Source organism: Bufo gargarizans, chromosome 3 (assembly GCF_014858855.1).
Source record: "Bufo gargarizans isolate SCDJY-AF-19 chromosome 3, ASM1485885v1, whole genome shotgun sequence".
Lineage (NCBI taxonomy): Eukaryota > Metazoa > Chordata > Amphibia > Anura > Bufonidae > Bufo > Bufo gargarizans.
The window spans coordinates 214,913,056-214,938,536 of record NC_058082.1 but is presented as its reverse complement, the minus strand read 5'-3'; the positions used below and the strand labels follow the sequence as shown (position 1 = coordinate 214,938,536).

Below are 25,481 nucleotides of genomic sequence, written 5' to 3'. Positions count from 1 at the left end.
TAGTTGTGGAGGTGGTACTGCCAGTTATATGGAGATAGTAAAGGGAAGATTTATCCATGAATTTACTACTATTTTGTGTCCTGTCATCGAGTAGGCTGTGGCAACTAGTGCAAGGCAATGACACAGAGCATCCATGTGCCATGAAAATCAATCAAAAAATAATTCCTGGTGGCCTATTTAAACAGGCTCCCTAAACCTTTGCCTGAGGCCGAATGCACATGGCCTTTTTTTCACGGCCGTGAGCGGTCCGTGGAACCATGGGCTGGATTCCTGCCGAGAGCAGGAGCGCACGGCGTCATTGATTGCTATGACGTCGTGCGCTCCCTGCTGCAGCCACAGTACAGTCATACAATGGTATGATCTATACCAGTGCATTACTGTATTGCGGCGGCAGCAGGGAGCGCACGGCGTCATAGCAACCAATGACGCCGTGCGCTCCTGCTCTCGGCAGGAATCCAGCCCGTGGTTCCACGGACCGCTCACGGCCGTGAAAATCGTCCGTGTGCGTTCGGCCTGAGTATCAGTCCCTGATCCTTCACACTGCCTGTAGCCTGTGTATTCCTATGGATCCTTGCACACATACATTTTCCTCTGTCATTTTTTTACCTATAAAAAAATGCCAAAATAGGCGCTTGCGTTTTTGCTAAAATATTTCTTAGCCATCTGTGGTTTTTGTTATGTTTTTTTTCTGCAATTTTTTGCCCACAGTGGGCAGATTTACTATTGAACTAAAGTAATAACTGGAATGGGGCAACTACAGTACCCTGAAAGATTATTAAAATGAGGGTTATTCACTTTAGAAAAAAGACGACTGAGGGGAGATCTAATTACTATGTATAAATATATCAGGGGTCAGTGCAGAAATCTCTCCCATCATCTATTTATCCCCAGGACTGTGACTGTGACGAGGGGACATCCTCTGCGTCTGGAGGAAAGAAGGTTTGTACACAAACATAGAAGAGGATTCTTTACGGTAAGAGCAGTGAGACTATGGAACTCTCTGCCTGAGGAGGTGGTGATGGTGAGTACAATAAAGGAATTCAAGAGGGGCCTGGATGTATTTCTGGAGTGTAATAATATTACAGGATATAGCTACTAGAGGGGGATTGTTGATCCAGGGAGTTATTCTGATTGCCTGATTGAAGTCGGGAAGGAATTTTTTATTCCCCTAAAGTGGGGGAAATTGGCTTCTACCTCACAGGGGTTTTTTTTTTGCCTTCCTCTGGATCAACTTGCAGGATGACAAATGTCTTTTTTCGGTCTTATGTACTATGTTACTATGCACATGTGCAGTTTCTTCGGTGTGCATGCTTTGCATCACATGTACTAACTGTTTTAGGCTACTTTCACACTAGCGTTTTTGCTGCATCCGGCAGGGTTCAGCAAAAACGCTTCCGTTACTGATAATACAACCAACTGCATCCGTTATGAATGGATCCGATTGTATTATCTTTTACATACCCAAGACGGATCCGTCATGAACGCCATTGAAAGTCAATGGGGGACGACTCCATTTTCTATTGTGTCAGATTGTGTCAGAGACAACGGATCCGGCCCCATTGACTTGCATTATGGGTCATGCGTCTCATGACAAATCCGTTTTGCTCCACATCCAAGTACGGAAAGCAAACTGCAGCATGCTGCGGTTTTCTCTCCGGTATGAGAACGGAATGGAATTCATTATGGAGCATTCTGTTCTGTTCAGTTACGTTTTGTCCCCATTGACAATCAATGAGGACAAAACGGAAGCAGGTTTTTTCTGGTATTGAGACGCTATGACGGATCTCAATACCGAAAAATATTAACGCTAGTGTGAAAGTAGCCTTAGACTCTTTTTTAAGCATTTTGCGCATCGTCTAACAATACATTATGCCTGCAAACGTAAATGTATTCTATTGGGATTTTATGTGATAGACCAACATAAAGAAGCAAGTATGTGTGAAGTGAAAAGAAAATGAGACATGGTTTTCAACATTTGTTATAAATAAAAATAATAAAAGTGTGGCTTGCATTTGTATTCCGCCCTCAGTATTTTGTAGGACCACCTTTTGCTGCAATTACAGCTGAAAACCTTTTGGGGTATGTCTCTACCAGCTTTGCACATCTAGAGCCTTGAATTTTTGCGCATTCTTCTTTGCAAAATAGCTAAAGCTCAGTCAGATTGGATGGAGAGCGTCTGTGAACAGCAATTTGCAAGTCTTGCCACATTTTCTCAATGGCATTTAGGTCTGAACCTGGACTGGGCCATTCTAACACATATGCATTGATCTAAACCAAGGATACCCAACCTGTGGCCCCTCCAGCTGTTGCAAAACTACAACTCCCAGCATGCCCAGACAGCCTACAGTTATCAGCCTAAAGAAGGGCATGATGGGAGTTGTAGTTTTACAACAGCTGGAGGGCCGCAGGTTGAGCATCCCTGATCTAAACCATTCCATTGTAGCTCTAGCTGTATGTTTAGGGTCCTGCTGGAAGGTAAATCTCCCCCAAGTCTCAAGTCAATTGCAGCATTTACCAGGTTTTCTTCCAGGATTGCCCTGTATTTAGCTCCATCCATCTTCCCATCAACTTTGACCAGCTTCCCTGTACCTGCTGAAGAAAAGCATGCTGCCACCACAATGTTTCACGTTGGGAATGGTGTGTTCAGGGTGATGCAGTGTTATTTTTCTTCCACATATAGCATTTTGCATTTAGGCCAAAAAGTTCAACTTTGGTCTTATCTGACCTAAGCATCTTCTTCCACATGTTTGCTGTGTCTTCTACATGACTTGTGGCAAACTGCAATCAGGATTTCTTATGGCTTGATTTCAAAAATGGCTTTCTTCTTGCCACTTTTCGATAAAGACCAGATTTGTGGAGTACACGACTAATAGTTGTCCTGGGGACAGATTCTACCACCTGAGGTGTGGATCTCTGCAGCTCCTCCAGAGTGACCAAGGGCCTCTAGTGCTCTTCTTGTATGGGCTGTCCGTTCAGTGATGGCGAACCTTTTAGAGGCAGAGTGCCCAAACTGCAACCCAAAACCCACTTATTTATAGCAAAGTGCCAGCACGGCAATTTACCCTGAATACTACAGGCCAATATAGTATATCCTCTATGTACTTTATCATTTAGCTATAATAGCCTGCCTACATTCAGTGCACTGCCTGTGCTGTTTATAGTGCGCCTGCGCTGATGAATGGCAGGAAAAGTCTAAGGCATATTGGTAGACCATAGACTTTTTCCAGAGTGCGAGTGCCCACAGAGAGGGCTCTGAGTGCCGCCTCTGGCACCCGTGCCATAGGTTCACCATCACTGGTTTAGATGGATGGCCATGTCTTGGTAGGTTTGCAGTTGTGCCATACTTCTTAAATTTCTGGATGATGGATTGAACAGTGCTCTGTGAGATGTTCAGAGTTTGGGATACTTTTTTTTTTTATAACCTAACCCTGTTTTACACTTCTCCACAACTTTATTTTTAGACTGTCTTGTGTGTTCCTTGGTTTTCATGATGCTGCTTGAGCACTGATGTTCTCTAGCAAACCTCTGAGGCCTTCACAGAACAGCTGTAGTTATACTGAGAATAGACTCTGAAGGCAATTGGTCACACTTGATTTTTGTTTAGGGCTATCAGGGTACAGGGAACTGATTACAAATGCACACCACACTTTCCACAATTTTATTTATACATTTTTTTTGAAACCATATATCATTTTATTTTCACTTCACACATACTTGCTACTTTGTGTTAGTATATCACATAAAATCCCAATAAATTACGCATATGTTTGTGGGTGAAAAAAATATGGAAAAGTTCAATGGGTATGAATACTTTTTCAAGGCACTGTACATACGTGAAGCTTGAAACCATATACAAGACCATTTTTTCAAACACATGAATGTGAGTGGGGCCTCAGATGTTTCCAACTTAGCGTTGTTTTAAGCCTATGACAGATTCATCAACCAAACATGCAACCTGTTCATAGACCTGGTGGACGTTGGATAGATAGACAGACAGTATAAGAAATTTCCTGTTTGGTTCATTTCTTTCTTTTATAATTAGTGCATTTAGTCACAATTACAGTGCCATTCCCGAAGAAATATATTTAGGTTATCTGAAGATTGACAGTCTATTTAAATGCAAACTTTTTTTCTTCTCCTAGGATCATTACTGTACATTCATATTTCATTTTCACAACTTACCAATTTCTACTTCTACTATTGTTTTATTCCCAATACCTAAGATTCTTGGCATTATATTTTCTCTATGGCCTATAATAAATAAAAACTGAATACTGTTAGTTGTAATAATTGTGATAATATTACTAATACACAAACACTAGCCAAATTGCAATAAACAACTATACATTTTACATTCTGATACAGATTTCCATCACTACAATTCGTATTGTAAGTTAACAGAACTGTCACTAAAGTGCTAATAATGAATGTTTTTTGTTTAATGCAAAAAAAAAACACATTTTGATTGATGCAAAAAAAAAACACTAAAAAAGATATTATTAATAAACATTCACTTATTTTGTCTACGGTGCAAGTTCAACTGTATTGTCACAATTGCAGCAACCCACAAGTCGCAATGCAACTCTATTCACTTTGACTTGGATGTAGCATAGTGAAAGTGTGATCTTTGGTCGTGCGATAGGTGTCACAGTCAAGAGCACTGTGCAGCTCCAACCTTACCATGAACTCTCCTTTTTCTATAATAATGTGTAAAAAAACACATTATTATAGAAAAAGGAGAGTTTATGGTAAGGTTGGAGGTGCACAGGCAGCAGTATCTGGCAATGCCAGATCCGGAGAACTCTGGCAGGCTGTTCTCTGCCCGAACAGCCTGCTGGAGAAGGCAGCCACATATGTGAAACTATCCTAACTCGCCAGCAATATTCTAGCAGTGTAATTTGTTTTATCTTAGCTCAGTTACATCAATACATTTTGAACCCTACCTTTGTATGCAGCTGTGTCATGCAGTCCCAGTCTGACAACCAGACCAGAGCATGCTCTCCTGTATAGGCAGGCGGTCAGTCTCTCCTGTGTGACTGACTTTCTGGGAACTACACGATTACATCTCGCCTATCAAATCCCTCCTGTCAGGTCTCAGGCACCTCTCCTCCCAACTGTATTCTGCCTTTCTTGTTCCTCTGTATGCCCTCCATACATGGAGTTCTGCTGAAGCCATAAGAGACCAGGAGGTTCAGTGATATAGTAGGTGAGTTTATATAATGATTAGCTGCAAAGTGATATAATTGACATGATGCACACTGCCTCTCTACACTATTTGTGAGTGCTTTATGAAGAATCTCCAGTGAATCCCAATGAGATGCAGTCTGCCACCTGCTTGTAAGAGCTGGGAGGATCATATCACAAGCAGGAGGCAGGAGAAACAGGCTGAAGCTGCATCACACAGTTATACTCTTAGGGGACAGAAATTCTATGTCACTGAACTAATACTTGCTACCATTATATAGGACTCACAAACACTCCAGCAATGGCTCATCTCCATACAGCGGAGGGATAGCTGCATTAAATGTAAAGGTAATGAATGGTTCATTCCCAATAGTTGATTGCTGTGTCAGCCCACCTTTAAAAATGTGGTTGTGAGGTGGGATTTTTTACACCAAATCATGTTCTAATATCTAGCCTACTATGGCTAGGGACATTTTAAAATGTGAAATACAATTGTTTGATCAAGGAATGAAGTTTGGTTTGACTAAAAGGCTATTGCCTTCTGTCAGATGTATAGTTTGGGAGTTTTGATGGAAGACTCTGACATATACATATGTATATACAGTACATTGCTCATAGGACCCCATAGAAGAAACCCAGTCAGATACTATGTTATTCCATAAAGTGACACATTACCAGCTCGGTATGTGTCAAAAGGAAAGTGAGGACCATGGATATGGTGTATATGCCAAATGCAGTGATGAAATGTAATGGGAACATACAGATGTAGTAGAGTTAACACGCATGCTTAAATAGATGTGTTAACTAAACTAGTTGTGTGAGGCCGACATCTTCAATTGCTTTTCAATGGCTTTTGTTTCGGGATATCACAAAGAAATTTGAGTTAATAGTTTGAGTGTTAACCCTGCTACATCCATACTCTTAGGACTTTTACCTTTTGAACTTCGGCTTTGTCTTTTTAGCCTAGCAATTCGGTTGTTCATCAGTTTCTCCTTTTTCTGTGCTTTAAATATGACAAAATTAGAGAAATAATATAAATATCAGCAATAGTAGGGACTAGATAGTCAGTGATCATTTTACAGATTCTAAGATGCCCATTCAGATAAGCGTCCTGTTATTCTTATTATCATTCGCTCCATATTGTTAGTAATATAATTTTAGTAACAGTATAAATTATACTGAATCATACACAGTTGAAATGATTATAGAGCAGTGGAGCTGATGTATACAGGTATATTCATAATTTGCAGATTTGTTGAAAATGTGTACAACTTAATGGGGTTGTTTTGGCAGCAAACACATGGATTTCTCCAAGATCCATTCAATTGCATGGGACAGTCACAGAAACTTCTGAACAATTCTGGGACATGTGGATTCACCCTAAATGATGTATAATGCTGTAGTCAAAATTAGAGGTGTTGTCCATAAGCAGCAATCAGATACCAACTTTTGTATCTCTAACATAGGTACAATTACAGCATTGATGCTTGGTTTGCTAAGGCTTCTTTCTCATCTGTGTTCCGGCAAACAACAGCCTGCCAGCATGTTTCCGTAATGCCCTATGTGGCGGAAATCTGGCCACTACCCGGAAAATATGCCAGGATTTGGCCAGACAAAAAATATTGCTTAAAACTAGCCTAAGTGCATCATCTCCACATGTCTGCATACATAATAAAAACATTACATCATCATTGTATGGTTGTATTACCTGTAACTATAAGCCATATCTTCCCACAAACACTGTAGTGTTCCCCATTGTACATATGGGTAATAATGTATGTGTATACAGCGGAGTCTGACTGCTGTACAGATGTAAATGATACTTCACTTGTATTCTTCACATACTCTTTACAGTCCTAAAAAAAAAAAAACAGAATATCTGTTAACACAATATGGGTGAATTTAACATAAATTTAATATTTTAAGTCAGTTTTGCTTGAGTTGGCATTGGTGTAGTTTGTGCCAAATTTATCAAATGCTGCTAGTTGTTTGCTAAATTACTCAACAGCAATGTTGGAAAGATTGTATTACATGATGTTTATTTACTTGTAAAATAACCATGTAAATACAGAATGGGAGCTACACTTTCCAAAAGCCATTAATTTTGGCTCATGCGGGGGAAATATGTTTCAGATAGGTTATGTAGATTCTGAGCCCACTTGGGGACATGGAATGATGTGAATAATGACAGTCTCTTAGGACACTATTGCACATTGGGGACGCAAAGGAGACTAAGGCTACTTTCACACTTGAGCTTTCCCTTTTCGCTATTGAGATCTGTCATAGGATCTCAACAGAGGGGAAAACTCTTCCATTTTGTCCCCATTCATTGTCAATGGAAACGAAACTGAACTAAACAAAACGGAATGCACTCCGTTCAATTTGGTTGCGTCCCCATCGCGGACAGAATAAAGCTGCAAGCTGCATTTTTCTCTCCGCAATGTGATGCGGAGCAAAACAGATCCGTCCTGACACACAATGTAAGTCCATGGAATGGATCCGTCCCCCATTGACTTTCAGTGGAGTTAATTACTGATCTGTCTTGGCTATGTTAAAAATAATACACCCGGATCTATTCATAATGGATGCAGGCGGTTGTATTATCAGAACGAAAGCGTTCTTGCTGATCCATGAAAGTAGCTTAAGCGGGACTGACCATTTATGGAGAGAGATGGCGAGGGGTTAGAGGCACAGCCTAGTAGAAAAGCTAACCCTCTTTGCTCTGCTTGTAAATGCTTTAGAACTATATATTACACATATTCTTTATTACAGTATGCCACAAAAATAGTTTAGATACCTTATACCAACTTGTAAAGTAATTGGAGGTGTTATACAAATCAGGAATAGTTATTATTACAGGGTCTCCCAAAGTTTTTCTTAATGATTCTGCTGAAGAGGAAACATTACAGTATGGACCACTCTTCTCTTTCAGCGGGAAGTTCTTTACTTCGTATGTTCTGTTCTGCCTAACAAAACAGGAGGCTGTTTAGTTGAGGTATCAGTCTCTGCACATTGTACTAGGCTTTTGCTTCTAATCTTTTGGATAATATTTCTGGAGCAAATATCAATTAACTTTGTTTTAGTTAGGGAAAATTGCCAGAAAGGGGGGACATTTATTTTATGTTCTATTGTTTGGTAGTTTGTTCAATCAATAATATTCTCTATTTTCCCCATGCATAGCAATGTCTAATATGGTGTACATTGGTTAATGGATGACATTGCTATAGTGCCAAGAACCCTAATATAGTTTTACATGTATCTTCAGGATAGGTAATCAATATCAGATTGTGGGTGTCTGACACAAACCAGCAGCCAATGCCAAAAACAGCACAGTGGACGGTACCAGGAACAAAAAGCACTGCCCACTTTGTAGTGGTTGTGCAGACATACTATTGCTCAGCTCCCATTCACTTGAATGAATGCTGAGAAGCAGTACACGGCACGCCACTACACAGTGAAGGAAGAGAGCCTTCTTTTGTTTCTAATGCGGACGGCAGCTGAAAACTGCTGATCAGTGGTGTTCTGGGGGGAGGAGGAGCAAGAAGGGCAGGGTTTGAGGGGGACTTTTCATGGATCAATAGTTTTGTCCGTGGCTGGGGGGAGGAGACCGAGGACGACATTCTCCTGGGCGATGAGCAGGAGCCAGGGCGCTCCACCTCTTCCAATTTAGTGCAAATGAGGGCCTTCATGCTCCAGTGTTTGAAAAGGGACCCCTGTATAAAAAGCATAAAGGGCAAGGACCAGTACTGGGTTGCAACGTACTTAGACCCCCGGTACAAACACAAAATGGCAGACATGTTACCAGCATTACAGAGGGCTGGCAGAATTCAGCATTTCCAGGCCTTGCTGCGAGAGATGCTGCATTCTGCTGTTCAGGCACTGGCAGAGGAATTTCCACCCACAGCGAAACAGGTGTGGGTACCAATCCTACCGTGCCTGCAAGAAGAGGGCGGTTTGAAGATGTGTTGGTCACTTCAGATATGAGATCATTCTTACAGCCAACCCATCGACAGCCGCCCTCTGGATCCAGCCTCAGGGAACGCCTAGACCAACAGGTGTCCGACTACATCAAGTTAACGGCTGATGTGGACTTTCTGAGGAACCCCTGGACTACTGGGCATGCAGGCTTGACCTGTGGTCAGAGCTGGCACAATTTTCCATGGAACTCTTAGCTTGCCCCTCGTCGAGTGTCCTGTCCAAAAGGAAGTTCAGCGCAGCAGGGGGGATAGTGACCGATAAGCGCACTCGCCTAGCTCACGACAGTGAGGACTACCTCACATTTCTAAAAATGAATGAGGCATGGATCTCGGAGGAATTCAACACCTGTGACGACCACATGTAATTGAATTTCCTGTCAGCCCACACATATCCGCACCACCCAGAACCAAGAATGGTCCTTGTCTTATGTATATACAGCTGCATAAAAGGCCTTTTCTGTCAGGTGAATGCCTATTTTTTGGGGCCTGTACTCCAGTGGCCTACAGTAAAAAAAATTGTGGGAATTTTTGCCAATGACCCCTCCTTTGGTATGTCACTATCTATGTTGTGGGACTATTTGTGCACTTCTAATAAGTATGTGGTGGCTGCAAATATGACCTGAAGGTTTTTCAGGTTCGACTGCCAATAAAGTCAATGGGGTCCACCGCGAACTAGTGGTTCATAAACATTTGATCGCGGACACGCATTTGCAAACTCTCCAGGGCCGATGTTCGGCCATCACTACTGATCACACATGAGGACAAGTTACTTTACAACACTTAGATAAAGAGCTGCCTCATCCTTCTCTCTACTTGTCAGGAATTATGATCCTGAATACAGATAAGAACTTTAGCTGAATCTCTGGGGAATTTAGTTAATGAGGAAACAAGTACAGAGAGGACGGACAGGACAGACTGTGGTAATGGAGACTGCATATAAGTGCTGCTGCTCATTAGCCACACCTCACTCTCCTCATGTTTCCTCATCATCTCCATTCCCAGAGATTCACCTGTATTCAGGATCATGATTCCTGACAAGCAGAGCAGAGAGGAGGATGAGGCAGCACTTATGGCTCATTGTGGTGAAGTACTGTAACTTGTCCTGCTGTGTGACTAGGACAGGTTTTATTTCTCCTAATGATCGCTCCCTAGACAAAACAAGCCATTCTAAGTAATGAAAGGTATTTGTAAATAAAATAATTTTTAAGTATTTTCATATTTTTTTTATTCCTAGAGAACCCCTTTAATGACCACTGATTTGTGGAATGAAAATAATCTTTTAGGCTGCCCTCACATGTGGTGGAAAATTCTGCCAGAAAATCTATAACATCAAGACTTCCCCCATGTTATCCTGTAGGCATGAAAATTGTCTATCCTTGCGTTGTGCTGTGAAATTTACATTCCGCAGTGTAAATAATGTTGTGTTATGATTTTTCCTGTACGAGCATCTCTCCAATCAATTCAATGTGAAATTGTTTCTGCAGTGGAAAACGGTGCGGAAAAATCTGCAACAAAATCAGCACCGATTTCGCTGCAGATTTTTTCACAGCATTTTCCACTGCAGAATAACTAATGGTAAGATTTTCATACAGGAATACTGCAACAAAATCCGCACCATAATTCATACCAACAAATACACTACTTTGTAAAAATCTGCACCCTTAGAAATGTAAACCAATTTAGCACCGTCAGAGGTGTGTAGAAGAGGTTTACTCCCCTACTCCATTTGAGAACACATACATGCTCAGCCAAGCATGCAAATGAATGTAGAAGTTGGGAAGAATGGCTGTCGGCTATTGAGGTGTGCGTCCAAGCTTTAGTCTATTAACATAGCAAATGGTTTACTTACTGCACTGCACAGAAATATTGCACAGATTGATTTGATAACGGAAACAGTTCAGGTAGGTGTCTTTGTCTTATGTCATCAGAAATATTTACTTCCTCTTTTTGTAATGATGAGTTCATATTTGTGTAGTTGTCCCTAGGACAATGACCAAGGCACTCATCATCCCCAACATACTGCAGAACAGCTAGGAAAAAAAAAAAAAAATGAAGGAGAGACATCAAATCCATAAAAAATAATAATATTGGATATGGCCAACAGGATTCAACCACTTTGCAGATCTCATCTCAAGTAAAATGTAAGGTAGCATTCACAGAACCATATGATTTTTTTTGTAGTCCGCAAAAAATATGGATGAAGTCCGTATTGCATCCATTTTTTTTGCGGACTTATTCTAACCATGCCTATTCTTGTCTGCAAAATGGATAAGAATAAGACACGTTCTGTTTTGTGGGGCTGCAGAACATACAGGTCCTTTTCAAAAAATTAGCATATTGTGATAAAGTTCATTATTTTCTGTAATGTACTGATAAACATTAGACTTTCATATATTTTAGATTCATTACACACCAACTGAAGTAGTTCAAGCCTTTTATTGTTTTAATATTGATGATTTTGGCATACAGCTCATGAAAACCCAAATTTCCTATCTCAAAAAATTAGCATATTTCATCCGACCAATAAAATAAAAGTATTTTTAATACAAAAAAAAGTCAACCTTCAAATAATTATGTTCAGTTATGCACTCAATACTTGGTCGGGAATCCTTTTGCAGAAATGACTGCTTCAATGCGGCGTGGCATGGAGGCAATCAGCCTGTGGCACTGCTGAGGTGTTATGGAGGCCCAGGATGCTTCGATAGCGGCCTTAAGCTCATCCAGAGTGTTGGGTCTTGCGTCTCTCAACTTTCTCTTCCCAATATCCCACAGATTCTCTATGGGGTTCAGGTCAGGAGAGTTGGCAGGCCAATAGAGCACAGTAATACCATGGTCAGTAAACCATTTACCAGTGGTTTTGGCACTGTGAGCAGGTGCCAGGTCGTGCTGAAAAATATAATCTTCATCTCCATAAAGCTTTTCAGCAGATGGAAGCATTAAGTGCTCCAAAATCTCCTGATAGCGGCTGCATTGACCCTGACCTTGATAAAACACAGTGGACCAACACCAGCAGCTGACATGGCACCCCAGACCATCACTGACTGTGGGGACTTGACACTGGACTTCAGGCATTTTGGCATTTCCCTCTCCTCAGTCTTCCTCCAGACTATAGCACCTTGATTTCCGAATGACATGCAACAGTCCAGTGCTGCTTCTCTGTAGCCCAGGTCAGGCGCTTCTGCTGCTGTTTCTGGTTCAAAAGTGGCTTGACCTGGGGAATGCAGCACCTGTAGCCCATTTCCTGCACACGCCTGTACACGGTGGCTCTGGATGTTTCTACTCCAGACTCAGTCCACTGCTTCCGCAGGTCCCCGAAGGTCTGGAATCGGTCCTTCTCCACAATCTTCCTCAGGGTCCGGTCACCTCTTCTCGTTGTGCAGCGTTTTCTGCCACACTTTTTCTTTCCCACAGACTTCCCACTGAGGTGCCTTGATACAGCACTCTGGGAACAGCCTATTCGTTCAGAAATGTCTTTCTGTGTCTTACCCTCTTGTTCGAGGGTGTCAATGATGGCCTTCTGGACAGCAGTCAGGTCGGCAGTCTTACCCATGATTGCGGTTTGGAGTAATGAACCAGGCTGGGAGTTTTTAAAAGCCTCAGGAATCTTTTGCAAGTGTTTAGAGTTAATTAGTTGATTCAGATGATTAGGTTAATAGCTCGTTTAGAGAACCTTTTCATGATATGCTAATTTTTTGAGATAGGAAATTTGGGTTTTCATGAACTGTATGCCAAAATCATCAATATTAAAACAATAAAAGGCTTGAACTACTTCAGTTGGTGTGTAAAAAATCTAAAATATATGAAAGTCTAATGTTTATGAGTACATTTCAGAAAATAATGAACTTTATCACAATATGCTAATTTTTTTAGAAGGACCTGTACATACAGATGTGGACTGGACACGGTTTGCTGATTGTTTTTTTTTTATTTGTAGAGTTGTGTGAATGAGGCCTAAGGATAAGTACAATTAAGGGCAGATTTACACAGTTTTTTAAAGGAGATTTTAAGGCAGATTTCCTAGCAGGATTTTCAGCCAAAGCCAGAAGTGAATTTGAAAGCAATCGGTAATATAAATACAGGACTTCGCCTTCCTGCTGGATCCATATCTGGCTTTTACACCATTTTTTTTTAGGAAAATGTGTCTCAAAGCCTCCTCCAAAAAACTATGTGTGACCCTATCCTGAAGATATGAGGATGAGCAAGGATTATGGGTGGTTGTGTAGGTGTTAGGCCCCTTGCAGACGAGCGTGTGTCACGCTGCGAGTCCGCAGCGCAGCTCCCGGCCTGACCTCCCAGCAGTGACGGGGTCACATAGCTTTATATTGATTTATGATGCTGTGTAACCCTTACAGTTCTGGAATGTATTAGAGGACACTGACATAATGTTGCCAGTGTTAACCAATACATTCCAGAACTATAAGGGTTACATAGCATCATAAATCAATATAATGATGCGCTTGCGCTTCGGACTCGCAGTGTGACACACACTCGTCTGCAAGGGGCCTTATACAGTTAAAGGTTGTGCACATTTGGAGGATTTAGGCAAACTCCCCTCCCTACCTGAGCAGACTTGCGAAGGGAAGCATACATGCCTGCCTCCTCATGCTGCCATCTTTGGCTCAGAAAGAGCAAAAATTTGAATGTATAAAAAACAAGTTTCATTTATCTGCTCTATAACATGCTGCCGGCAGATTATACTGCATCGGTGACAGGTTGTCTTTCAGGGAGCGTTTATAACAAAACAGGAGGACAGAAGGCTATGAATGAGCTTTCAATTTCTCTTACAGATTTCTCTGAATAGGGGATAGACCAGACTGCAGTGAGCTCATAATAGGTGAAAAGTAATAATAATAATAAAAATATGTACCTGAAAGTGTACATAGTCTATAAACTTTAAAAGGGACTGTTGGACTATGTAGTTAATAGTGTCTGCACATAATATACAGATACTTTTTATAAATTTACCATGCAAATTGGTTTTGAAAATCTACAATGCTTCATAATTGCTGCCAGGTTATATCCGGTATTCAAGGTGGAAATAAGAATCTGTACTTTAAATTGAATGCATCCCTCACAGTGTCAGAATAGCTATTTTTTTTTTTTTGCAACCTCACTTCCAAAGAAAAATTAAATAAAATGCAATCAGAATTTTATATGAACCCCCAGTAAAAACTACTAATCTCCCACAGGTCTATAAATTCACATTTATTGATAAAAAAAATCCCCAAATTACAGAAAATTTCACATTTTTCAGTTCAAAATTAGAATTCGGCTTCCTGCACATTCATTTTTTTCCCCTCGTATACGTTCTGTTTTTTGCGTTCCGTATATGGAACCATTCATTTCAATGGATCCTCAAAAAGAAGGAAGGTACTCCGTATGCCTTCCGTTTCCGTATTTCTGTTCATACATAGGACTGTACTATTAGGCTCCATTCACACATCCGCAAATGGGTCCGCATCCGTTTCCCATTCTCTATGGAGATGGAATGGATGTGAAGAGCATACTATGTTCTCTCCGCATCCGCATTTCCGGAACGCGCCCCCGATCTTACGGTCTGTAGCTCCTGAAACATGTCCTATTCTTGTCCACGATTGCGGACAAGAATAGGCATTTCTATGGGGCCACGGCCAGGTGTATTGCGGATCCGCAAATGTTTTGTTCCGCAAGAAACTGAATGCACATGAATGTCATCTGTATTTTTTGCGGATCCGTTTTTTGCGAACCGCAAAATACTGAAAAAGCCATACGGTCGTGTGAATGAGGCCTTACTCTGATTTTAAACCCTCTTGCACACGACCGTATGCCCTCCAAGATATACGGTCTGTGAGCGGGCCATATGTCCCGGAGGGGCATTGATTGTGCACATGGGAGCACACAGCATCATAGATTACAATGATGCTGTGCACGTCGGGCCGTCCGCGGAACTATTGTCCTGCACTCATATGATCATATGAGTGCGAGACAATAGCCCCCCGGGCAGCCCGACGTCCACAGCATCTTTGTAACCTATGATGCCGTGTGCTACAGTGTGCATGATCAATGCCGCTCCGGGACATATGGCCCGCTCACAGACCGTATATCTCGGAGGGCATACGGTCGTGTGCAAGAAGCCTAAAGCAGATAGTGATACATCATCAAAGAGTTATTACTTTACATTTCCCATATGTCTACTTTATGTTTTCATCGTTTTGTAAATGTAATTTTATCTTTTAGGCTCTTATAAGCAAATTTTTACATTTTTAAGAAAATTTCCGAAACCCACTTTTTTAACCACTTAAGGACCACAGGTTTATACCCCCCTAGTGACCAGGCCCTTTTTTACAAATCGGCACTCCACAACTTTAGCGGTTTATTGCTCGGTCATGCAACTTACCACCCAAATGAATTTTACCTCCTTTTCTTCTCACTAATAGAGCTTTCATTTGGTGGTATTTTATTGCTGCTGACATTTTTACTTTTTTTGTTATTAATCGAAATTTAACGATTTTTTTGCAAAAAAATGACATTTTTCACTTTCAGCTGTAAAATTTTGCAAAAAAAAACGACATCCATATATACATTTTTCGCCAAATTTATTGTTCTACATGTCTTTGATAAAAAAAAAAAGTTTGGGCAAAAAAAAATGGTTTGGGTAAAAGTTATAGCATTTACAAACTATGGTACGAAAATGTGAATTTCCGCTTTTTGAAACAGCTCTGACTTTCTGAGCACCTGTCATGATTCCTGAGGTTCTACAATGCCCAAACAGTAGAAAACCCCCACAAATGACCCCATTTCGGAAAGTAGACACCCTAAGGTATTCGCTGATGGGCATAGTGAGTTCATAGAACTTTTTATTTTTTGTCACAAGTTAGCGGAAAATGATGATGATTTTATTTTTTCTTACAAAGTCTCATATTCCACTAACTTGCGACAAAAAATAAAAAATTCTAAAAACTTGCCATGCCCCTCACGGAATACCTTGGGGTGTCTTCTTTCCAAAATGGGGTCACTTGTGGGGTAGTTATACTGCCCTGGCAATTTAGGGGCCCAAATGTGTGAGAAGAACTTTGCAATCAAAATGTGTAAAAAATGACCGGTGAAATCCGAAAGGTGCACTTTGGAATATGTGCCCCTTTGCCCACCTTGGCAGCAAAAAAGTGTGACACATCTGGTATCGCCGTACTCAGGAGAAGTTGGGGAATGTGTTTTGGGGTGTCATTTTACATATACCCATGCTGGGTGAGAAAAATATCTTGGTCAAATGCCAACTCTGTATAAAAAAATGGGAAAAGTTGTCTTTTGCCAAGATATTTCTCTCACCCAGCATGGGTATATGTAAAATGACACCCCAAAACACATTCCCCAACTTCTCCTGAGTACGGCGATACCAGATGTGTCACACTTTTTTGCTGCCAAGGTGGGCAAAGGGGCACATATTCCAAAGTGCACCTTTCAGATTTTGCAGGCCATTTTTTACACATTTTGATTGCAAGGTACTTCTCACACATTTGGGCCCCTAAATTGCCAGGGCAGTATAACTACGCCACAAGTGACCCCATTTTGGAAAGAAGACACCCCAAGGTATTCCGTGAGGGGCATGGCGAGTTCCTAGAATTTTTTATTTTTTGTCACAAGTTAGCGGAAAATGATGATTTTTTTTTTTTCTCTTTTTTCCTTACAAAGTCTCATATTCCACTAACTTGCGACAAAAAATAAAAAATTCTAGGAACTCGCCATGCCCCTCACGGAATACCTTGGGGTGTCTTCTTTCCAAAATGGGGTCACTTGTGGCGTAGTTATACTGCCCTGGCAATTTAGGGGCCCAAATGTGTGAGAAGTACTTTGCAATCAAAATCTGTAAAAAAATGACCGGTGAAATCCGAAAGGTGCACTTTGGAATATGTGCCCCTTTGCCCACCTTGGCATCAAAAAAGTGTCACACATCTGGTATCGCCGTACTCAGGAGAAGTTGGGGAATGTGTTTTGGGGTGTCATTTTACATATACCCATGCTGGGTGAGAGAAATATCTTGGCAAAAGACAACTTTTCCCATTTTTTTATACAAAGTTGGCATTTGACCAAGATATTTTTCTCACCCAGCATGGGTATATGTAAAATGACACCCCAAAACACATTCCCCAACTTCTCCTGAGTACGGCGATACCAGATGTGTCACACTTTTTTGCTGCCAAGGTGGGCAAAGGGGCACATATTCCAAAGTGCACCTTTCGGATTTTGCAGGGCATTTTTTACAGATTTTGATTGCAAAGTACTTCTCACACATTTGGGCCCCTAAATTGCCAGGGCAGTATAACTACGCCACAAGTGACCCCATTTTGGAAAGAAGACACCCCAAGATATTCCGTGAGGGGCATGGCGAGTTCCTAGAATTTTTTATTTTTTATCGCAAGTTAGTGGAATATGAGACTTTGTAAGGAAAAAAGAAAAAAAAAGAAAAATCATCATTTTCCGCTAACTTGTGACAAAAAATAAAACATTCTAGGAACTCGCCGTGCCCCTCACGGAATACCTTGGGGTGTCTTCTTTCCAAAATGGGGTCACTTGTGGCGTAGTTATACTGCCCTGGCAATTTAGGGGCCCAAATGTGTAAGAAGTACCTTGCAATCAAAATGTGTAAAAAATGGCCGGGGAAATCCGAAAGGTGCACTTTGGAATATGTGCCCCTTTGCCCACCTTCGCTGCAAAAAAGTGTCACACATCTGGTATCGCCGTACTCAGGAGAAGTTGGGGAATGTGTTTTGGGGTGTCATTTTACATATACCCATGCTGGGTGAGAGAAATATCTTGGCAAAAGACAACTTTTCCCATTTTTTTAAACAAAGTTGGCATTTGACCAAGATATTTCTCTCACCCAGCATGGGTATATGTAAAATGACACCCCAAAACACATTCCCCAACTTCTCCTGAGTACGGCGATACCAGATGTGTGACCACTTTTTTGCAGCCTAGATGCGCAAAGGGGCCCAAATTCCTTTTAGGAGGGCATTTTTAGACATTTGGATCCCAGACTTCTTCTCACACTTTCGGGCCCCTAAAAAGCCAGGGCAGTATAAATACCCCACATGTGACCCCACTTTGGAAAGAAGACACCCCAAGGTATTCAATGAGGGGCCTGGCAAGTTCCTAGAATTTTTTTTTTTTTTGCATAAGTTAGCGGATATTGATTTTTTTTTGTTTTTTTCTCACAAAGTCTCACTTTCCACTAACTTAGGACAAAAATTTCAATCTTTCATGGACTCAATACGCCCCTCACGGAATACTTTGGGGTGTCTTCTTTCCGAAATGGGGTCACATGTGGGGTATTTATACTGCCCTGGCTTTTTAGGGGCCCTAAAGCGTGAGAAGAAGTCTGGAATATAAATGTCTAAAAATGTTTACGCATTTGGATTCCGTGAGGGGTATGGTGCGTCCATGTGAGATTTTATTTTTTGACACAAGTTAGTGGAATATGAGACTTAGTAAGAAAAAACAAAAACAAAAACAAACAAAAAATTTCCGCTAACTTGTGCCAAAAAAAATGTCTGAATGGAGCCTTACCAGGGGGGGGGGGGGGGGGTGATCAATGACAGGGGGGTGATCAATGACAGGGGGGTGATCACCCATATAGACTCCCTGATCACCCCCCTGTCATTGATCACCCCCCCTGTAAGGCTCCATTCAGACATCCGCATGATTTTTTACGGATCCATGGATCGGATCCACAGAACGCATGCGGACGTCTGAATGGAGCCTTACAGGGGGGTTATCAATGACAGGGGGTGATCAGGGTAATCAGGGTGATCACCCCCCTGTCACTGATCACCCCCCCTGTAAGGCTCCATTCAGACATCCGCATGATTTTTTACGGATCGATGGATACATGGATCGGATCCACAAAACGCATGCGGACGTCTGAATGGAGCCTTACAGGGGGGTTATCAATGACAGGGGTGATCAGGGTAATCAGGGTGATCACCCCCCTGTCACTGATCACCCCCCCTGTAAGGCTCCATTCAGACATCCGCATGATTTTTTACGGATCCATGGATACATGGATCGGATCCACAAAACGCATGCGGACGTCTGAATGGAGCCTTACAGGGGGGTTATCAATGACAGGGGGTGATCAGGGTAATCACCCCCCTGTCACTGATCACCCCCCCTGTAAGGCTCCATTCAGACATCCGCATGATTTTTTACGGATCCATGGATACATGGATCGGATCCACAAAACGCATGCTGACGTCTGAATGGAGCCTTACAGGGGGGTTATCAATGACAGGGGGGTGATCAGGGAGTGTATATGGGTGATCACCCGCCTGTCATTGATCACCCCCTGTAAGGCTCCATTCAGATGTCCGCATGTGTTTTGCGGATCCGATCCATGTATCCATGGATCCGTAAAAATCATGCGGACGTCTGAATGGAGCCTTACAGGGGAGTGATCAATGACAGGGGGGTGATCAATGACAGGGGGTGATCAGGGAGTGTATATGGGTGATCACCCGCCTGTCATTGATCACCCCCCTGTAAGGCTCCATTCAGACGTCCGTATGATTTTTTACGGATCCATGGATACATGGATCGGATCCACAAAACGCATGCGGACGTCTGAATGGAGCCTTACAGGGGGGTTATCAATGACAGGGGGTGATCAGGGTAATCAGGGTGATCACCCCCCTGTCACTGATCACCCCCCCTGTAAGGCTCCATTCAGACATCCGCATGATTTTTTACGGATCCATGGATACATGGATCGGATCCACAAAACGCATGCTGACGTCTGAATGGAGCCTTACAGGGGGGTTATCAATGACAGGGGGGTGATCAGGGAGTGTATATGGGTGATCACCCGCCTGTCATTGATCACCCCCCTGTAAGGCTCCATTCAGACGTCCGTATGCTTTTTGCGGATCCGATCCATGTATCCGTGGATCCATAAAAATCATACGGACGTCTGAACGGAGCCTGACAGGGGGGTGATCAATGACAGGGGGGTGATCAGGGAGTTTATATGGGGTGATCATGGGTGATCAGGGGTTTATAAGGGGTTAATAAGTGACGGGGGGGGGGGTGTAGTGTGGTGTTTGGTGCGACTGTACTGAGCTACCTGAGTCCTCTGGTGGTCGATCCTAACAAAAGGGACCACCAGAGGACCAGGTAGGAGGTATATTAGACGCTGTTATGAAAACAGCGTCTAATATACCTGTTAGGGGTTAAAAAATTCGGATCTCCAGCCTGCCAGCGAGCGATCGCCGCTGGCAGGCTGGAGATCCACTCGCTTACCTTCCGTTCCTGTGAGCGCGCGCTCCTGTGTGCGCGCGTTCACAGGAAATCTCGGCTCACGCGAGATGACGCCAATCGGCGTTAGCGTAGCCTGGGAGCGCCGCGGAGATGACGCCTTTCGGCGTTAGCGTGGCGCCAAGTGGTTAAGGATCATTTATTTCAGTTACAAAGTCACTTTGCGGGGCTTACATAGTGTAAACCACCCGTAAATTACCCCATTGTAGAAACTAAACCCCTAAAGTTATTCAAAACTGATTTTACAAAGTTTGTTAACCCTTTGGCTTCTTTCACTCGAGCATCATGGATTAGGTCCATAAGTGTTCAGTGAAACTCGCACCATTTTGCAAGCAAGTTCAGTCAGTTTTGTCTGCGATGGCGTTCAGTTTTCATGCGATTTTCACACGCGTAATAAAAAGTGAAGGTTTACAAACAACATCTCTTAGCAACCATCAGTGAAAAACGCATTGTATATGCACTTGCTTGCGGATACAATGTGTTTTTCACTGAAGCCCCATTCTCTTCCATAGGGCCAGGGCTGCGTGAAAAACGCAGAATATAGAACATGCTGCGTTTTTCCCGCAACGCATAACTGATGCGTGAAAACGCTCATGTACACAGACCCATAGAAATGAATGGGTCAGGATTCAGTGCGGGTGCTATGCGTCCACGTCACGCATTGCGCCCGCGTGGAAAACTCGCTTGTGTGAAAGGGGCCTTTAGTTGTTCCACAAGAATTAAAGAGAAAAGGAGATTACATTTTTAAATTTAACTTTTGGGCAGATTTGCCATTTTAATTAAATTTTCCTGTAACACCAAGGGTAAAAAAAAAAACTCAATATTTATTACCCCGATTCTGCAGTTTACAGAAACACCCCACGTGTGGTCGTAAACTGCTGTATGGGCACACGGCAGGGCGCAGAAGAAAAGGAGCGGCATATGGATTTTGGAGGGCAGATTTCACTTGGATAAGTGTAAGTTGCCATATGACATTTAAAGACCCCCTGATGCACCCCAAGAGTTGAAAAAAAGTGACCCCATTTTGGAAATTATAGGATAATGTGACAATTGGTACTATTTTGGGGTACATATGATTTTTGATTGCTGTATATTAAGCTTTTTGTGAGGCAAGATTGCAAAAAAAATGTGCTGTTTTGGCACAGTTTAAATTTTTTTTTACAGTGTTCACCTGACAGGTTAGATCATGTGCTATTTATAGCAGGTTGTTTTGGACGTGTCGATTAGAGATGAGCGAATTTCCACTTATGAAATTCATTCACACTTCGTTTGTTGGTTAAAGGTGAATAGCGTTATGTATTCCATTACCACGGACCATAACGCAATTCTATGATGGAATGGATAATGGAATGCCTTTAGAGGCATTCCGTTATTCATTCCGTCATAATGGAATGGAAGCGGGACGGATCCGTTTTGCAGCCCATAGAATTCTATTATGACGGAATGTATAACCGAATGCCTCTGAAGGCATTCCGTTATAGTATTGCAATATGGTCCGTGGTAACGGAATCTATTACGCAATTCACCTTTAACTAACAAACGAAGTGTGAACGAATTTCAAATTATGAAATTCGCTCATCTCTAGTAACGATATCAAAACATGTCTACTTTTATTTTTCATTCAGTTTTACATAATAAAGCATTTTTGAAAAAAAAGAATCATGTTTTTTGTCTCCTTTTTCTGAAAGCCATATTTTTTTTATTTTTCTAGCGATCTTATGTAGCTTAGTTTTTGCGGCATGAGGTGATGGTTTGATTAGTACTATTTTCGGGTACATACAACTTTTTGATAGTTTGGTATTACACTTTTTGTGATGTAAGGTGACAAAAAATAGATTTTTTTGGGCATTTAAATTTTATTTTATTTTTTTACAGAGTAAATCATGTGATTTGCGGGATTAGATGACGGTTTGATTGGAACCATTTTGGGGCACATATGACTTTTTTATTGCTTGGTATTACACTTTTTGTGATGCAAGGTGACAAAAAATATGGATTTTTTAGCACGGTTTTTATTTAAAAAAAAAATCTAAATTAACCAGACGGGTTAGATTATGTGATATTTTTATAGAGCAGGTTGTTATGGATGCAGTGATACCTAATATGTATGTGTTGTTGTTTTTTTCTTTTATATTTTGGTTTTACACAATAAAAGCATTTTTTTTAAATAAAAAATATGTTTTAATTGTTTCCATTTTCTGAAAGATATCTTTTTATTTTTTGGGGTCTCATTTTTTTGCAGGATGAGATGACGGTTTGATTGGTATTATTTTGGGGTACATATGACTTTTTGATTGCTTGGTATTACACTTTTTGTGATGTAAGGTGACAAAAAATGGCTTTTTTTGGCAGAGTTTTTTTTTTTTTTTTACATCGTTGGCCAGACGGGGTGGATCATGTGATATTTTTTATATAGAGCAGATTGTCACGGACGCAGTCTTATTTTTTTTCCATTTTTTTTCCAGGATAGGTAATCAATATCTGATTGGCGGGTGTCTGATACCAGAGCCAATCAGCTGTTTGAAGAGGAGGTGGCGCTCCATGTGAGCACCGTTTCCGCTTCATTACACTACGCGTCATCTCCTCTGGAGCGGTGGCATAGTGTAATTACAAGTATTCGCTGCATTTAAGTAAATGGAGTGAGTGCTCGTCATTACACTGCACTTCCGAGACGACGGGTAGTGTAATGAAGAGGGAGTAGCCCTCGCATGGAGCACCGCCTCATCTTCAAACAGCTTATTGGCGAGGGGTTTCCGGGTGTCGGACATCCGCCGATCAAATATTAATACATAAATTATAAATATAAACAGGCTGCACAACCCCTTTAAGGCTAAAATGAGTTAAGTCAATCAGGGTTTAAAATGTGAGGAGGGGGAATTGGGGAATGAAATAATCTGCACTACAGAATTATCTAACACAGGGATGCCCAACTTGCAGCCCTGCAGCTGTTGCAAGACTACAATTCCCAGCATGCCTGCACAGCCTACAACTATTAGAGCATGCTGGGAGTTGTCGTTTTGCAACAGCTGGAGGGCCGCAGGTTGAGCAACCCTGATCTAACAGATCCCATATTAATTGCATCTCTGTTAATATGATGTTAAAGGGAACCTGTCACCAGGATTTTGTGTATAGAGCTGAGGACATGGGTTGCTAGATGGCCGCTAGCACATCCACAATACCCAGTCCCCGTAGCTCTGTGTGCTTTTATTGTGTAAAAAAAATTATTTGATACATATGCAAATTAACCTGAGATGAGTCCTGTACATGAGATGAGTCAGGGACAGGACTCATCTCAGGTTAATTTGCATATTTATCAAATCGTTTTTTCGACACAATAAAAGCACACAGAGCTATGGGGACTGGGTATTGTGGATGTGCTAGCGGCCATGTAGGAACCCATGTCCTCAGCTCTATACACAAAATCCCGGTGACATTTAAAAAAACGTCACTGTAATGTTGCTCTATATCAGACATTCAATTATCCATACTTCTTGGCAACCCATATGAAAAAAGAAAGATAAACACGACTTACCTAATTTCAGCAAACACGCAAGAGCAAAAAAGAAGCTTCCTACTCCTGCTTCATACATTATATTATGCGAACAGAGTCAGTGATTTTGACGGTGATCTCTCCTTCAAGCAGATTACTGTGGTATTCAGTATTCTCTGGTGTTGTAATGGTTTCCGGTTCAATCTCAAGGTATAGATTCTGCACATACATAAGGAAGCACTTACGTAACCACTGCTGCTGACACTTGTAATGTGGAACAACACCATTTTTTTTTACGGTGGGGATTTTTCTGTTAAGCAGGATGAAACTAAGCAGTTTATATACAGTATATTCTATGCTGTGATTCATCTGTAATTTCCCAAGGGTTACTACTAATACAGCTATACCAAGAGATTGTCTAATGTGGTTTTAAAGGTACACATCTGCTCTTAAACCATAGGAAGAAATCCATTTTACAATTTCCCGTCTAGTTTCCATTAGGCAGTTTTTTAAGGGTTTTCTAGCTTTAGATAACAAAGTATCAAATAAATACCTACTCACCTTTTAAATCTTCCACCACTTCGGTGCTGAAGTCCATAGTCCCTCACCATCAAATTGGATGTTGACACATGGGGACCAGAGTCTGACGGTGGGGGAGAGAAGAAGTCAGAACCCAGTAGTAGGGAGCAGGTAAGTATGTTCACCTCCCCAGGTCTGGCGACATGTCGGGATCTGCCCAATAGGCCCCTGAAGTTGAAAAACCTCTTTAATCTGCATTGTCCTTATTTTATTAGGGGAAAGGCACCCTGTCAGTGAACTGAAGCTTATATATGTAGAAAAGATTTCACATTTTACTTTCTGTGTTGCTCCTCCTTTTCGTTTGTCTGACATGAGCTAATTTATACACAACATTCCAAGTATACAACAATGACATCTACAGGCTAAACAGTTTAGTGCATTGCAATAAATGTAACCCTTTCAAGTCCATTTTTTTTGAAAAAGTAAAGCAATACTGCCAATAAGTTTTTACATTATAAATTTTGCAGCATTCATTTGTCAGTATAATTACAGTGATACTATATAAAGTTTTTTTTTAAGTTTTACTACTTTTGCAAGGTATTTTGTTTACTCTTAAACAAAAAATAAAAATAAGCAAATAACGCCATATCAGCATGGCTTCATGAGGTCATGTCAAACTTATTTAATCAGTTCCTATGAGGAGGTAAGTTCTAGAATTGATGAATCAAAGGATGTCTTATATCTCGAAAGTATTTGACACTGTGCCACATAAAAGGTTAGTATATAAGATGAGAATGCTCGGACTGGGAGAAAACATCTGTATGTGGGTAAGTAACTGGCTGAGGGATAGAAAACAGAGGGTGGTTATTAACGGTACACACTCAGATTGGTTCACTGTCACTAGTGGAGTACCTCAGGGGTCAGTATTGGGCCCTATTATCTTCAATATATTTATTAATGATCTTGTAGAAAGCTTGCACTAGTAAAGTATAAATTTTTGCAGATAACATTAAACTGTGTAAAGT

General features: G+C 41.4%; 1 protein-coding gene across 1 annotated transcript in view; it reads right to left on the bottom strand.

The window, feature by feature from the left end:
• The window catches only part of IL18R1 (interleukin 18 receptor 1), a 40,015-nt gene extending 15,260 nt beyond the window's left edge, over positions 1-24,755 (bottom strand). The window contains exons 1-7 of the mRNA XM_044286761.1: positions 24,499-24,755; positions 23,980-24,156; positions 11,011-11,191; positions 7,982-8,150; positions 6,893-7,040; positions 6,119-6,187; positions 4,183-4,251 (exon numbers count right to left, since the gene is read on the bottom strand). Of these exons, the coding sequence (XP_044142696.1) occupies positions 4,183-4,251; positions 6,119-6,187; positions 6,893-7,040; positions 7,982-8,150; positions 11,011-11,191; positions 23,980-24,037 (694 nt within the window). The 5' untranslated portion in view covers positions 24,038-24,156; positions 24,499-24,755. The remainder of the gene's footprint in view (positions 1-4,182; positions 4,252-6,118; positions 6,188-6,892; positions 7,041-7,981; positions 8,151-11,010; positions 11,192-23,979; positions 24,157-24,498) is intronic.
• Between the last annotated feature and the right edge of the window lie 726 nt (positions 24,756-25,481).